Source organism: Macaca mulatta, chromosome 19, assembly GCF_049350105.2.
Source record: "Macaca mulatta isolate MMU2019108-1 chromosome 19, T2T-MMU8v2.0, whole genome shotgun sequence".
Lineage (NCBI taxonomy): Eukaryota > Metazoa > Chordata > Mammalia > Primates > Cercopithecidae > Macaca > Macaca mulatta.
Window position 1 is genome coordinate 24,045,238 of NC_133424.1, and position 16,909 is coordinate 24,062,146.

General features: G+C 42.3%; 1 protein-coding gene across 1 annotated transcript; it reads left to right on the forward strand.

Annotated features, from left to right (window-relative positions):
* The first annotated feature begins 915 nt into the window (after positions 1 to 915).
* On the forward strand, positions 916 to 16,699 carry LOC698779 (uncharacterized). Its single transcript, XM_077979903.1, is given in 5 exon segments — positions 916 to 949; positions 1,778 to 1,873; positions 15,249 to 16,195; positions 16,197 to 16,443; positions 16,446 to 16,699. Coding segments are annotated over 5 exon segments (1,578 nt in total).
* The last annotated feature ends 210 nt before the right edge of the window (positions 16,700 to 16,909 follow it).

Sequence of the window (16,909 nt, forward strand, 5' to 3'; positions counted from 1 at the left end):
TTAATCTGGCAGCTGCCCTTCTTTCTCATGTTTTCTTTGTCTTTATCTGCCTTTGGAAAATGAAAGCTCTAATCTTTGTTACAGGCCAGAAAAACTGGAAAAAAAAGACCACAGACTCTTCCAATTACTCCAATTTGACAAAATAGCCTTCTTAGGCCATAAATATTGGCATCACCGTTGATCTTGGTTTTTTTGTTTGTTTGTTTGTTTTTCAGACAGAGTTTTGCTCTTGTTGCCCAGGCTGTAGTACAAGGGCACAATCTTGGCTCACCACAACCTCTGCTTCCCAGATTCAAGCGATTCGCCTGCCTCAGCCTTCCCAAGTACCTGGAATTACAGGCATGTGCCACCATGCCTGGCTAATTTTGTGTTTTTAGTAGAGACGGGGTTTCTCCATGTTGGTCAGGCTGGTCCCCAACTCCCGACCTCAGGTGATCCGCCTGCCTTAGCCTCCCAAAGTGCTGGGATTACAGGCATGAGCTACCGCACCAAGATCCAGAAACTCAGGCTTTATTCCAGACCTTCTGTCACAGACTGCATTTACAAGATCTTCAGTTTATTGTACACATTAACATTTGTGCAGTACCTTCTAACTCAGTATGAATTTTCCATCTGAAAAGTTTACACAACTCTTTCTGTATGATGTAAATATAGCACTCAAAAATGTACATGTTACTGTTCATGTCCTACTTCATCATCTGGAAAAGTATCATATATACACTGATATTTTGGATCTTATGCCACTCTCTTTTCTCAGAGTTAGAGTATACATGAGAGAATATTTCTGTGTTGAAAGTTATTAGATAATTTCAGTCACCCCTATAAGTAAGACCTAGTTATCTTTAGGCCATAGAATTTTCTCTGGAGGAGTGGCAATGTCTAGACACTGAACAGTGGAATTTATATAGACATGTGATGTTAGATAACTACAGAAACCTGGTCTTCCTGGGTGAGGATAACCTTAATACACAATTGCTAATATACCTTATAAGTTTCATTTATTTTTGTAAAAATGTTATGCTTTCAGATCCCGGGTGTTTTTTTTTTGTTTTTTTGTTTTTTTTGTTTTTGTTTTTTTTTTTTTTATCTTCAGGATTTTTCTATGTAGAATAGAATTTCAAAATGTTTTATTTTGACCTTTACTTTCCACTTTCCTGAGCTGATTTGTTTCCTTCACTCTAGATTAGGGTTAATTTTAGAAATTTAGTTGCAACTTATTATTGCCCACATCTTAAAATTTCATTACCACCACCAATTTTTGAATTAGTACAAGGTAGTTAAATTAAGAACCTATAAAATTAAAATATTTTTAAATATTTAGCAATTTTTCTTTATTTTTTTAATTTTTTAATTTTTTTGGAGACAGAGTCTCTGTCATCCAGGCTGAAGCACAATGGCACAGTCTCAGCTCACTGCAACCTCTGCCCCCTGGGTTCAAGTGATTCTCCTGCCTCGGCCTCCTGAGTAGCTGGGACTACAGGCATGTGCCACCACACTTGGCTCATTTTTTTGTATTTTTAGTAGAGACAGGGTTTCACTATGTTGGACAGGCTGGTCTCGAACTCCTGACCTCGCTCTGATATGCCTGCCTCAGCCTCCCAAAGTGCTGGGATTAAAGGCATAAGCCACTGTGCCCAATATATTTAGAAATTTGTTATAAATTATTATTTTGGGGTTAATTTACTAGAATATTCCATTACATTATCTTTACTGAGAGCATTACTAAGTTGGTAATTGGAGAATATGAGCAAAATTCATGTTATTTTTCATAAAACAGGTATTGCTGTCTCAAAGCGAGACCTGATCCCCTGTCTGGAGCAAGAAAAAGAGCCTTGGAATGTGAAGACACATGATATGGTAGCCAAACCCCCAGGTAGGTGAGAGTAAATACAATAGACAAGACTGATAAGAGATCTATAGTTTTAAAAAAAAAACAGTTTTAAAAATAATTTGGGAAGCTGTTTTACTAAGGAAATTGTTTCTGTTTCTTTTTATATTGCTTTAAAAAAAATTTTTTTTCCTCTCACATAGAAGCATCTTTTGCTTTATCTTTATTAAATCTCTAAAAATTCTTCTTTCCCTTTGGTAATCTTACTTGAAGTTTACAGTGAGAGCCAAAGTCCATTTCATGGCATATAATAGACTACACAATCTGACTGCTTTTCCATTGTTTCTGGAAATACACAGATATTTGCATAATTTTGAGAAACTTTATGTCAAACTATTTTTATTTTATTTATTTATTTATTTTTGAGACGGAGTCTCACACTATCGCCAGGGCCGGAGCGCAATGGTGCGATCTCGGCTCACTGCAACCTCTGCCTCCCAGATTCATGTGATTCTCCTGCCTCAGGCTCCTGAGTAGCTGGGATTACAGGCATGCACCATGACACCCAGCTAATTAAACTATTTTTTAAGTTCTCTTTTTGCATTATGGCTGAAATATGTGAGAGTAGTGGTTTCTGTTTCATTTGTTATTTATTTATTGCTAATTTTCTACACATTCCATGCTGTTTTATTACTATAGTTTTGAAATATAGTTTGAAATTATACAGTATGATGTCCTCTTGCTATTTTTTTTTCTTTCAAGATTGCTTTAGCTATTTAAAGTTTATTGTAGTTTTATGTAAATTTTAAAATCGTATTTTCTATTACCTTAAATAACTGGAATTCTGATGGGAGTTTATTGAATCTAGAGACACCTTAGATGACAAGGCACTTTAGCCTGGGCACGGTGGCTCACACCTGTAATCCCAACACTTTGGGAGGCCAAGGCGGGCGGATCATGAGGTCAGGAGTTCGAGGCCAGCCTGGCCAACATAGTGAAACCCTATCTCTACTAAAACTACAAAAAGTTAGCCAGACGTTGTGACAGGCGCCTGTAATCCAAGCTACTTGGGATGCTGAGACAGGAGATTTGCTTGAATCCAGGAAACATAGATGGCAGTGAGCCAAGACTGTGCCACTGCACTTGATCCTGGGTAAGAGAGCAAGGCTCTTGTCAAAAAGTAAAAATAAAAAATAAGACACTTTAGCAATATTTATTTTTTCAATTAATAGACAAAATATTTTTAAATTTATTTGTGTCTTCTCTAATTTTTTTAATTGATATATCTTTCATTTAAAATATTTTTTAGTTCCTTGATTAAATTTGTTCTCAGAAATTTATTTTAGTGCTATTGTAAATAAGATTGCTTTCTTTCTATATTTTATCAGATAGTTTGTTTTAAGTGTTTGGAACCATAATGTATACTTGTATGTTAATTTTCTATTTGCTAATTTATTGAGTGTAATTATAACTTTAATCAGGTTTTAATGTACTGTTTATGGTTTTTTATATATAAAGTCAAATGCTCTATAAACAGCAACTTCTTACTTGTCTTCAATTTCAGTGACTTTAAAACTTTATTTTGACTAATTTTTCTGCCACATACCTTCAGTGCTATGTTTAAGTAGAAGCATTGAGAATGGGCACAATATGGTTTTGCATTGGTCTCTGTGAATTTTAAGAAGCAAACACCTCCTCAAGTTTTTATAAACTGGCTTTAGGATGTAAAGATATTATTTTGTTGGGTGCCCAGAGTGATAGAATGCCCTCTGGGCTTGCAGTGGAGAGGGGTTGTAGCTTGGTCACAAGGCTGCTGGGTCTTCACTAGGGTCCAACTTTAGTTGACTTGTTACAAGGGGCTTGGGTAGTTGTAATTCCCATTATATTTTTGGCAGAGTGAATATCCTTTAGGACTTCACTCTATAGGGTAAGCACTAGGGCAGGTTTCTGCAGTTGGTTATACATATATGGTGGACTTTATATCAAAATGTAGATGAAAATGGTTTTCACTGGGTACCAGAAAGGATTTCTCCAAGTCTCTGTATGGGTTTCCATGTAGGTAGAACTGGCCATGAACTGTGACTCAAAGAACTGGAACTGAGTCATGGAAGTGCTTCAGGGCAGACAGTAAGGACCAAGGTCTGCAGTCTTGTCTGTGTGGCTATAAATGAGTGTCTTTCTCCAGGCCTCTGAAAAGGCAGGACCTCTTCCAGTCCTTGGCTGGGAAGAGTTTTGGATGGTTTCCTGAGTAGCTGGGATTACAGGCACCTGCCACCATGCCCAGCTTGTGTTTTTAGTAGAGACAGGGTTTCACCATGTTGCCCACGCTGGTCTTGAACTCCAGGGCTCAAGCAATCCACCCGCCTCAGCCTCCCAAAGTGCTGGGATTACAGGTGTGAGCCACCGTGCCTGGCAATTGGTTTAATTCTGTAACTTTTTGATGTGTGTTTAAATCAGAAACTATAAAGCCTCCAACATTGTTCCCTTTTTTTCTTTTTTTTGAAGATTGCTAAGTACTTTATTGTCTGTTGAGATTCTACATAATCGAGGGGTTGCTGTTCAAAAATGCAATGAGAAATTTGAAAAACATTGTATTAAATCTGTAGATTACATTGAGCAGGATGGACATATTTACAATATTATCTATTTCAGCCTTTCCACGAGAGCACGCTCAAGAGTGTGTTGTTTAATTTTTATATATATTTGTGAATTTTTTCGTTTTTTTCTCTTATTATTTATAGTCTCATTCCATTTTGGTCATATAAAGTAATTTATAAAATTTTAGTTTTAAAAAGTGTGGTAAATTTTTTTTTGGCCTAGGAAGTTGTCTATCAAGGAAAGTGTTCTATGAGCTATTGATAAAAGTGTGTATCCTAAGGTTGTTGAGGGGTGCCCTCTATACCTTTGTTAGGAATAATTGTTTTATACTCCCTCCAAGTTGTCTGTTTTCTTACTAATATTCTGTCTTGTTTTATTTTTATTACAGAAAGTGCAATATTAAAATATACTATAATTATATTGCTCTCTATGTATTTCTGTCAATATTTGCTTTATATGTTTGGAGCCCTAATGTGAAATATATGTATACACACACACACACACAGAAACAAACACACACACACAGAAACATACGTGTATATACAAGTGTGTCATAGGCTCCCAGTGAATAAATCTATAATTTTTTAAGGTCTTATTTTGTCACTTTAGAGTTTTGACTTCAAGTACATTTTATAAAATATGACAGTTTTTGACTTAAGATGTAGCTTGTATAATATTATTTTGGCCTCTTCTGCTCTCATTTGATTAATATTTGCGTACTTCCATCTTGTCTGAAGCGGGAGAATGGTGTGAACCCCGGGAGGTGGAGCTTGCAGTAAGTCGAAATAGTGCCACTGCACTCCAGCCTGGATGACAGAGCGAGAATCTGTCTCAAAAAGAAAATATATATATCTTTTTATGTGGTATATTCATTAACAGATGTTTATAATAATTGCTATGCTTTTATCTTTCAGATTTTAGAGAATAATTTAAAATGTTTTCTGCACCATTATGATAATGCTACAAAATCCTTTTTTTATGTATGTGCATATTTTTCTCAAAAAGTAATTTATTTTTATTTGATTATTTGGTGTTTTCTTGAATCCTTTTATTTTCCATTTAAGGAACTGCTTTCAGCATCTTTTATATGTTCATGCAGTTTTATAAGTACATGCAGTGCCAATATACCTTTTCAGAATTTGGCTATTTTGGAATATCGTTTTTTCATTTTTCAGGACAGATTTGCTGATGGTATTACTCTCACTTGAAAACTATTTTTTTTGCCAGTACTTTGACTACATCTCACAGTTTTTCTTTCTGGCCTGCAAAATTTTTGTTGACAATTCACTGGTTATATCATAAGACTATGTTTGTATATGACACATCAGTTTTATATTGCAGCTCCCAAAATGCTCTGTCTGTGAGTTTTGAAATTGTGCTTATATATGTATTTTTTATAAATATCTTTGTATGTATCCTAGTTTGTTTGTAAGCTTCTTCATGTTTACATTATTTTTCTTACTGAGGGATTTTTCAGTTATTATTTCTTCTTGTATTTTTTACTCCCATAATTTCTATTTTCAAATTTTTTCAGTATTTTTGTTCTTATCTTCATTTTTGATTTTCTGTAGTTGTGTTCCTGTTTCATTCATTGAATATTCAATTTTTAATCAATTTTTAAAATTAATGTGTACATCTTTTCTGTGGTTTCCTTCTGAAAATTTTATATTTTTGATGTAATTACATTGCCCTGTTTTGTGTACATTGTAATCTTTAATTGAGATTTGGACATTTAAAAAAGCTACCCATCACAGTCTTTATAATGTAGTTCTGTCCTGTCATAGTCTAAAAACAATCATTTTGGCTACACATTCTGGGAGTCTCTCAAACATGTTCTTACAATGTGTCTTCTCTAAAATTTTGTGTTTGCTTTTAGTTAAAGGAGTTTATTTGTGTTTCTTCTTAAAAATCAGTAGGCCAGGTGTGGTGGCTCGTGTCTGTAATCCCAGCACTTTGGGAGGCTGAGGCGGGTGAATCACAAAGTCAAGAGATCGAGACCATCCTGATCAACATGGTGAAATCCCATCTCTACTAACAATACAATAAATTAGCTGGGCATGGTGGCATGTGCCTGTAGTCCCACCTACTTAGGAGGCTGAGGCAGGAGAATCGCCTGAACCCAGGAGGCAAAGGTTTCAGTGAGCTGAGTTTGCACCACTGTACTCCAGCCTGGGTGACAGAGCAAGAGTCTGTCACAAAAAAAAATAAAATTGATAATCACTTTCTACATTTGTTCTCTGTGATACCACAGTCTCTCTGATGCTGTAAAACTTAGTTTTTGTCTCAGCAGGCTCATACTGTCATTTTAAAGTATACCACCATTTCTTTCAGAACCTTTTGTCATAAGAGACAGAAACTGTTATGCCCAGACCGTTTGTTCCCCAAAGAAGACCACCAGAGTCCAGAGTCAAAGCCAAGCGGCAAGGATCTTTTACTGCAAGTTCGAACTTGGTCCCTCCATTCCACAGCATATAAGAGGGCCTCGAACAATGCGAGTGCTTGCTTTTTATAGCCCGATGTAAACAGGATATGTAAAGTTACAGGGGAACAAGGGAATTCTTTTGGTTACAACATTACAATTGGTTAACATTATACATTTAGCATTTTTTATTGGTTCCCGCTGTGCCCTTATCGGAGATTTCCCAGGTGTTGTTTTTCTAAAGTTGAGAGACATATGGAGGAATGTGCCTGGTTTCTTTCATTCCCCCCTTTTCTTAGGTACCTCTAGAGTCAATCTTGGGTCTTATAAGTCTGATTCTGTTTCAGCGTTTACAGGTTGGTATTGGGCTCTGAGGACCATGAGCTGTACGGTGTCAAATCTTTCCCTGACAAATTGTAAAATTCTGTTAACAACACAAGGTCCTACGGTAAACAGAAATAGTAGACTTAGCAGGGGTCCAAGGAAGGGGGCTAACAGGGAAAACACAAAGGAATTCCACCATTGGTCTGCAGCTGAAGCAAACTGCCGTTTTTTTACTTCTGTGCTTAGCTTGCGTAACTGTTGGACCTGGTCCTCTACAAGCCCTGATTCATTTTTGTAGAAACAACAGTCTTCCTTTAGAAACATACATGTACCACCTTTTTCAGCAGTGAGTAGGTCTACGGCCCTCCGGTTCTGCAAGGTTACCTGAGCTAGGGACGTGAACTGCCGCTGAAGGGAGGCAAGGGACTCAGCCGACTCCTCCATAGCAACAGCAAATTGTTGGTACAACTTGTTGCTTTCTATGAGGGTGTGACCTAGGGCTCCCCCCGCCAGTCCAGTCCGGCCGCAATGAGGGATGCGGTGAGGGAGATTCCCGCAATGAGGGGGAGAAATATGGCTCGTGCAGGTCTCGGTCTAGGGACTGGGTGAATAGCAGTACTAGTCCAGTTACCGGTGTACCCTAGGAACTTGCTGGCAGTTAGTAGAGTCAACCGGGGAACTAATGTGACAGGAAGACACAGTAGGTTGGTAACAGAGGGACTAGATAGGTTCTTAGATAATGTTCCATTACACCAGAAGAATATGCCCGGCGGAGCCCTTAGGGTGATATTAGGGGGTATTGCAGTGATGCTGCAGAGGCTGGAATTGGTTCCTGAGAAACAGTAGGGAAACTTCTCCTGACTGGGGTTTAGGTATAGGGGCACGTTAAGGATAGGGGCATATGAGAGGTTTCAGAGGTTGTTAGCTTGGGCAGAGGTAGAGGATCCCCATGGCAGAGGGACAGCGGTTAGCGGTGTATGCCCTAGAGTGGCACACAGAAAGCAGCCAGACAGGCTGTGAAGTCCTGTAAGGTTAGCAAGTTCTAGTCCTTGTAATAATTTTAACCAGGAGAAAGGACGTAAGTCTTGTGTTAGTCTGTTTTCTTGTCATTGGATATTTCCATGGACCAGAGGCAGTACCTGCACTAGACCTCGCCACAGATAGAGGTGACTACTAGGCCATGTGGAGGAGGGGGAGTAGTATACAGCCCCATGTTGAGGCGTGGTCCAGCGGGAGTTCCAGGGGTCTCTAACTATCCATGTATATTAAAAGTCTCCATCCCGTCTATGATGGAAGGCCCACTTAGGGTCTAACTGTTCTTCCTCTCCCCAGTAACGGAATCTATGGATGTTACAATAGTTATAAGGACAGCCGGCATTTTGGTGCCACCAATAGTGTTTACAATTGTATTTAGTCTGATCAAACTCAAAGCATATTATTGGTGCCATAGGTTTGGCTATTTGAAAACTAGTAAAATTTAGTAGAATTGGGCTATTGCACCCTGAGGAGGGGCAATCAGCACTGGCCAATAATTTCCCAGGCTTATGAGGTTGCCCCGGGTGGGTTCGGTTTTCATAAAGCCAGAATCTCCAGACAAAGGGATTAAGAGCTGATTTTGTGATTTCCCCAGCAGCCACTAGAGCGACTAACGTTAGGGTTAGACTACCTAACTGCATGTTTGCAGTGAGCTATGCTGCCGGTGCAGGGTGAGTTTTAAGGGGTTGTTCTTAGCTTTGTCCACAATCCACGTGGCCGGTGCTTCAGCCGCTGCCATGATTGGTCCCAGAAGGTCGGAGGTTGGGTCCACTGGCTTGATGTGGGTGTAGTGGATCCACGACGTGATGCCTTCTACCTTCAGGGCGGTGGGTGTGGTTAGGAGTACCTGGAGTGGTCCCTTCCACCTGGGTTCTAGGGTCTCTTGTCAGTGTCACTTAACCAGGACCCAGTCTCCTGGCTGGTAAGGATGGGGTGTCGGCAGGGGACCGGTCTCATATAGTTCCTTCAGCTTGGGCCAGATTTCTTGATGAATTTTCTGCAAGGCTTGTAGGGAAAATAAGAGTTCAGAGACATTTTCTGTTTCAGACTTGAGCAGATCATCTTTTAGGCTGGGGACCAGGGGTGGGGGTCTGCCATACATGATTTCATAAGGGGTAAGGCCCAGTCTGTAAGGGGTATTATGGGCCCGGAACAGAGCGTAGGGGAGAAGTACCACCCAATTAGTGCCAGTCTCCATAGTCAATTTAGTTAAGGTCTCCTTTAAGGTCCGATTCATCCTCTCTACCTGTCCTGAACTCTGGGGTCTGTAAGCGCAATGTAGTTTCCAATTTGCCCCAAGGATGGAAGCCAAATCCTGACTTACCTTAGCGACGAAGGCCGGCCCATTATCTGACCCTATCTGGATGGGGAAGCCATACCTGGGGAGGATATCTTCCAGGATTTTCTTTACTACAACCTGAGCAGTTTCCCTTTTGGTTGGGAATGCTTCAGTCCATCCTGAAAAAGTATCTACAAAGATAAGTAAGTACCGATACCTGTATTTTCCTGGCTTTATCTCAGTAAAATCTATTTCCCAGTAGATACCGGGCCTGGTTCCCCTGAGCCTTGTTCCTGTTGCAGCCTGGGATTGGGGGTAGGCGTTGTTAAGCTGGCAGACTTTGCAACTTGTCATGATGCTGCTGGCCGTCTCGGCTATATGTCTGATTTTGAGCTTGGAGCATCTGATTAGGTCTATCATCTGCCGGGCACCCAGGTGGGTGGTTCGGTGGATGTGTTCTAACACTTGGTGTCCTAATTTTTCTGGTAGGATGGTTTGGTCATTAGTATCAGTCCACCACCCATTCTGGATTTGTTTCAGGGGAAGTTTGTCGATCCACTGGAGATCTTGTTCTGAATAATCAGGGAGATACGGCAAGTCCCGGGGGCCCGGATCAGGGAGCTGGAGTGCAAGGAGTTGGCGGGGAGCCTTTGCCACACTCCTTGCAGTTTGGTCTGCCAGAAAGTTGCCTTGAGCAATTGGAGTGGTTGGTTTCTGATGCCCTGGGCAATGTACAATAGCCAATTTTTCTGGTCTCCACAGGGCTGTTAACAGGGCTAGGATCTCTTGCTTGTTCTTTATTTCTTTTCTTTCAGCCGTTAGTAACCCTCGCTCCCTGTAAATGGCCCCATGTATGTGCGCCGTAGCAAAAGCATATCGGCTGTCTGTGTATACTGTCAGTTTCTTCCCTGCCCCTAAGGTAAGAGCTTGGGTGAGCGCTATCAGTTCGGCCTTCTGGGCTGATGTTCCCAGGGGCAGGGGTTCCACCCAGATTACCTCAGTCTCTGAAGTCACTGCCGCTCCAGCGTACCTCTGGCCTTGGTATACGAAGCTGCTCCCATCAGTGAACCAGACTAGGTCAGCGTCAGGAAGTGGGCGGTCCTGCAGGTCCTCTCAAACTTTGTGCACCTGAGCTAGTATCTCGGTGCAATCATGGAGCGGGGCGTCCAGGTCCGGGTTGGGCAGCAGTGAGGCAGGGTTTAAGGTTGTTGGGGGCAGGAAAGTTATCCTGAGAGGATTCAGTAGTAGTCCTTGGTAGTGGGTGAGCCGGGCATTACTTATCCATTGATTAGGTGGCTGTTTGAGTACACCCTCGATGGCATGTGGGGTAACGACCTGTAATTCTTGACCCATGACAAGTTTATCAGCATCTTGTACCATCAGGGCCATGGCCACAATCATTCGGAGACAAGGGGGCCACCCAGCAGCCACTGGGTCTAATTTCTTTGACAGGTAGGCAACCAGCCTCCGCCAGGGGCCTAAGTTCTGAGTTATTACCACCTTGGCGACAACCTTGCTCTCGTCCACGTATAGGTGGAAGGGCTTGGTGACATCAGGTAGTCCCAATGCAGGCGCAGAGAGTAGGGCGGTTTTGATCTGTTGGAAAGCCGACTCGGCTTCCTCTGTCCAATTAAATGGCTGCTGCCCCCATGTTGCCTGATATAAGGGTTTAGCCAGTTCTGCGAACCCAGGTATCCATAGTCTACAAAATCCTGCCGACCCCAGGAATTCCCTTACTTGTCAGGTGGATTGTGGCCTGGGGATCTGCAGGACAGTCTGCTTCCGGGCGTCTGTTAACCAGCACTGCCCTCCTTTTAGCAGGTACCCCAGATACGTTACTTCTGATTTACAGATTTGAGCTTTCTTTGCCGAGGCTCGGTAGCCTAGGTTCCCTAGAGTTTGTAAGAGACTCTTGGTCCCTTGAATACAAGCTTCTGGGTCTCAGCAGCAATCAGGAGATCATCAACACACTGTAGTAAGGTTATTTCAGGGTGTTTGCATCGGTACTCACCTAGGTCTTCATGGAGGGCTTCATCGAACAGGCTAGGAGAGTTTTTGAATCCCTGCGGCAGTCTGGTCCATGTCAGTTGGCCACTTATGCCCCTCCCAGGGTCAGTCCACTCGAAGGCGAAGAGCTTTTGGCTCTGAGGGGCTAAAGGCAAACTGAAGAAAGCATCTTTCAAATCTAAAACAGTGTACCATTGATGTTTAGGGTTTAAGGTACTCAGGAGGGTGTACGGGTTAGGCACAGTTGGATGTATGTCCATAACCCTCTTATTGACTTCTCTCAAGTCTTGTACAGGTCTGTATTCTCCGCTACTAGGTTTTCATACCGGCAACAATGGAGTATTCCAGGGCGAGTGACATGGGCGAAGGACCCCTTGGTCGAGGAGCCAGTGAATATGTGGTGCAATCCCTTCTTTGGCCTCTAGGGGCATCGGGCGTTGGCGTACCCGAACGGTGTCTGTCCCAGGCTTGAGTTCAACAAACAAGGCAGGACGGTGTTTTGCTAGTCCTAAGCCCCCCGTTTCCGCCCAGGAGGCTGGAGCCAGGTTGCTATGTCCTGGTCAGGGGCCGCTTGCTCCTGGTGGAGCCGGTACTCATCTTCTAGGGTTATAGTCAGGATGGACACGGGCTGATTTTGGGAGTTGGTCACGATGGGCCCCTCGGGTAGGAAATGGATCTGTGCTCCCATTTTAGTTAGCAGGTCCCTCCCTAATAGGGGACAGGGGCTCTCAGGGATGACCAGGAAGGAATGGGTTACATTCCTGGCTCCGAAGTTTACTGTTCTTTGTGTTGTCCAGGGGTATTTCTTAATTCCTGTGGCCCCTTGTACCCACGAGGACTTGGAGGATAATTTTCCCTTAGTTTTAACTAGGACTGAGTGCTGTGCTCCCGTGTCGACCAAGAACTGGACTGGGGACCCCTCTACTTGCAAAGTTACCCTAGGTTCGGGGAGGGGTCCAAACCCTGTCTTCCCTAGTCTTCGTCTTGAGTGACTAGTACGGGTGTAGACCTAGGGGGTCCCTGTCCTCGTTGTTTCTTTTTGGGGCAGTCTCTTACCCAGTGGCCAGCTTCCTTACAGTATGCACATTAGTCTTTGCTCAGATTATCATGTCTGGGGGACCGCCTAGGTTGGGTGTTATCTGGCTGTAGATGCTCTTTCTGTACTACTGCTGCCAGGACCTTGGTCATTTTTTCAGTGGCCTTAAATTGCCTTTCTTCTGGAGTATCTCTGTTATTGTAAACCTGCTGGGCTATCTGAAGGAGGTCCTGAATCTGCTTTCCCTCTAAGTCTTCTAATTTCTGGAGTTTCCTTTTAATGTCTGGGGCTGCCTGATTTACAAAAGACATTACGACAGCTGCCTGACTTCCTGGAGCCTCTGGGTCTATGGGGGTGTACTGTCTAAAAGCTTCCATTAATCTTTCTAGGTAGGTGGCTGGGCTTTCTGTCTTTCCCTGCAGAATAGAGTATACTTTAGCCAAATTAGTGGGCTTGCGAGCAGCTGCCCGGAGACCCGCCATTAGAGTCTGGCAATAAATGTGTAGCTGTCCCCTACCTTCTGCTGTGTTGTAGTCCCACGCCAGCCTGGTCAGAGGAAAAGTCGCATTTATGAGGTCGGGGTTGGCAGTTGGTTGACCGTCGTCCCCCGGGACCAGCTTTCTAGCTTCTACCTGTATTCTCTCTCGCTCCTCCATTGTGAACAAGATTCGGAGGAGCTGCTGGCAATCATCCCAAGTGGGCTGGTGGGTGAACATGACACTATCCAGTAAAGCCATTAAATCTTTGGGGTAGTCTGAGAACCGAGCACTCTGAGTCTTCCAGTTATACAGATCACTGGTGGACAATGGCCAATACTGGAGCCTGGGGATCCCCGTGTCATCTGGGGGTCCTATTTCCCTAAAGGGTAGAGCCACTGTGGAGTCAGGCGGCTGGGGTGGGGCTAGCCCGCAAAGTGCGCCCTCGCGTCTGCCCTGCCGGCTCTTCAAAGTTACTTTCACTTTCAGCGGGTCTGGGTGCGTCAGCTGCCTCCCGTCCGCCTGCTCCTTCCTGCGGCTCAGCCCGGGGGGCTGGGGCCTGGGGCCCGGAGGGGTACGGAGGGGGTTCTGTGGACAGTGGGTCCCTGCTATCAGGTAGAACAGGATGGGGGGGGGCAGTCGGTTGCTTGGGTTTTAGCGGCCGAGCAACCAGCGCCTTACAGGATTCGGGGGGGCTAATTGGAAAGGGGACAGCCAAGGAGGCAGGTTCTCAACAAGGTCCTGCCATATGAGGATATATGGAATTTGATCCAAGTGGCCCACACGCCCAGGTAGGAAAATCTTGGACTTTAGTGATGACAGGAAGTCGGAACGTCCCTTCGGGTGGCCACCCCACATCAAAGGCAGGCCATTCGGAGTGACAGAGTAATTAGCTTTCCCTTCCTGATTTCCATACTGAGATCATGGCCCCTTGCTCTAACATCCTTGAAATTACTTATAAGGAGAGATAGGGGAGTGCTCTGGGTATTACCCATCCTGTAATAATCTGTAGTCTCTCCCTGTAAAAGAATATGGGTTAGAATTCCTGTAAAGGAAATCTGGCATATTAATAATTTCTAGCCGCAAGCGCGCTCTGGGAGCCCGGGTCAGAATCAGTTCAGATAAAAATCTAAATCAGACGAGAGCCAGGGGACGTCTCCCACCAGTCTCTGCTGGCTGTCCTATAGCGCGTCCGCCAGGACTGCGTCAGCTTTAGTTTCAGACCTCGCGAGTTACAGACACAGGTTCAGAACAGACACAGACAGACAAACAGAGACGAGCCGGCTCACCTATCAGCAGATCAATCCTGGTAGATCCGTTGACCAGGGGTCTGGTGGGCTTGGGGAATTCCGGACGAGCCCCCAGATGTTATGCCCAGACTGTTTGTTCCCCAAAGAAGACCGCCAGAGTCCAGAGTCAAAGCCAAGCGGCAAGGATCTTTTACTGCAAGTTCGAACTTGGTCCCTCCATTCCACAGCATACAAGAGGGCCTTGAACAATGCGAGTGCTTGCTTTTTATAGCCCGATGTAAACAGGATATGTAAAGTTACAGGGGAACACGGGAATTCTTTTGGTTACAACATTACAATTGGTTAACATTATACATTTAGCATTTTTTATTGGTTCCCGCTGTGCCCTTATCAGAGATTTCCCAGGTGTTGTTTTTCTAAAGTTGAGAGACATATGGAGGAATGTGTTTTGCTGGGCTCAGGGAGTTGGGAGATATATGGAGGAATGTGTTTGTGCTGGGCTCAGGGAGTTGGGAGATATATGGAGGAATGTGTTTGTGCTGGGCTCAGGGAGTTGGGAGATATATGGAGGAATGTGCCTGGTTTCTTTCAAAACCAGTGTCTGGAAAAGCCCCTATAAACCAGAAATAAAGATGTATGTGCCAGTATTTTACTTGTCTTTTAAAAAGGAAACCAGGAGTTGGCAGTTTACTTCTAAAGTCACTATGTTACAATGGAGGGGAGGAAGAGCTCTGTTGGGTAAAATGTAACAGACTTTATTTTTCCTCTATATAGCTCTTTGCAATTGTGCTCACCTGGGGCACCGTACACACTCAACTTACTTTTTTACAAATGTACGTTGGATTTTTCTTACATTTATATGTTAATGAAGAAATTAGGGCCTGTGGTATTTTACTATGCCACCTTGTTATGTAGTTTGTGTAACTTTATAGGTTAGGTTTATAAACTATACTCAGTCTAGCACATGGAGTAATTTGTGATTTTCATTTCTTTCAGTTATATGTTCTCGTATTGCCCAAGACCTTTGGCCAGAGCAAGGCATTAAAGATTATTTCCAAGAAGTCATACTGAGACAATATAAAAAATGTGGACACGAGAATTTACTGTTAAGAAAAGGCTGTAAAAGTGTGGATGAGTTTAAGATGCACAAAAAAGGCTATAATAGATGTAACCAGTGTTTGACAACTACCCATAGCAAAATATTTCAATGTGACAAACATGTGAAAGTCTTTCATAAATTTTCAAATTCAAACAGATGTAAGATAAGACATACTTCAAAGAAACCTTTCAAATGTAAAGAATGTGGAAAATTATTTTGCATTCTTTCACACTTAGCTCAACATAAGAAAATTCATACTGGAGAGAAACCGTACAAATGTGAAGAATGTGGCAACGCCTTTAATGAGTCCCCAAACTGTACTACACATAAGAGAATTATTGAGAGAAAACCCTACAAATGTAAAGAATGTGGCAAAGCCTTTAACTGGTTTTCACATTTTACCACACATAAGAGAATTCATACTGGAGAAAAACCCTACCAATGTGAGAAATGTGGCAAATCTTTTAACCAATCTGCAAACCTTACTACACATAAAAGAATTCATACTGGAGAGAAACCCTATAAATGTGAAGAATGTGACAAATCATTTAACCAGTCCTCAAACCTTACTGAACATAAGAAAATTCATACTAAAGAGCAACCATACAAATGCGAAGAATGTGGCAAAGCTTTTAAGTAGTCCTCAACCCTTACTAAACATGAAAGAATTCATACTGGAGAGAAACCCTACCAATGTGAAGAATGTGGCAAAGCTTTCAACCAGTCCTCAAACCTTACTACACATAAAAGAATTCATACTGGAGAGAAACCCTACGAATGTGAAGAATGTGGCAAAACTTTTAACCAATCCTCAACCCTCACTACACATAAGATAATTCATTCTCGGGAAAAAAATCTACAAATGTAAAGATGGTGGTAAAGCCTTTAGGCGGTTCTCACACCTTACTAGGCATAAGACAATTCATACATAAAATTGTAAAGACTGTGGCAAAGCTTTTAAACAATCTTTATACCTTGCTACATATAAGATAATTCATGCTGAAGAGAAACCCTACAAATGTGAAGCATATGGCAAAGCTTTTAACCAGTCCTCAAATCTTACTAAACATAAGGTAATTCATACTGGAGAAAAACCTACAAATGTAAAGAATGTGGCATAGCCTTTATCCAGTCGTCACACCTTACTACACATAAGATAATTCATACTGGAGAGAAACCCTACAAGTGTTAAGACTGTGGCAAAGCGTTTAACAAATCCTGTATTCTTAACAGACATAAGATGATTCATACCACAGAGAAACTCTAAAAACCTGAAAGTTGTAACAATGCTTTTTACAAAACCTAAAACTTTTCCAAACATCGAAGAAATGCGGGTGAGAAATTCTAGAAATATGAAGAATGTGACAAAACCAGTATATTGTTGTCACATTTAATTGTAGGTAAGGTGATTCATACTGGAGAAAACTTCTACAAGTGTGAACAAAGTGGCAAAATTTTTAACCAATGCTCACATTTTATTGCACAGGACAACATTTATACTTGAGAACAAATATATAAATATAAAGAAAGTGAAAACACTATTAATATCTGCTCACAT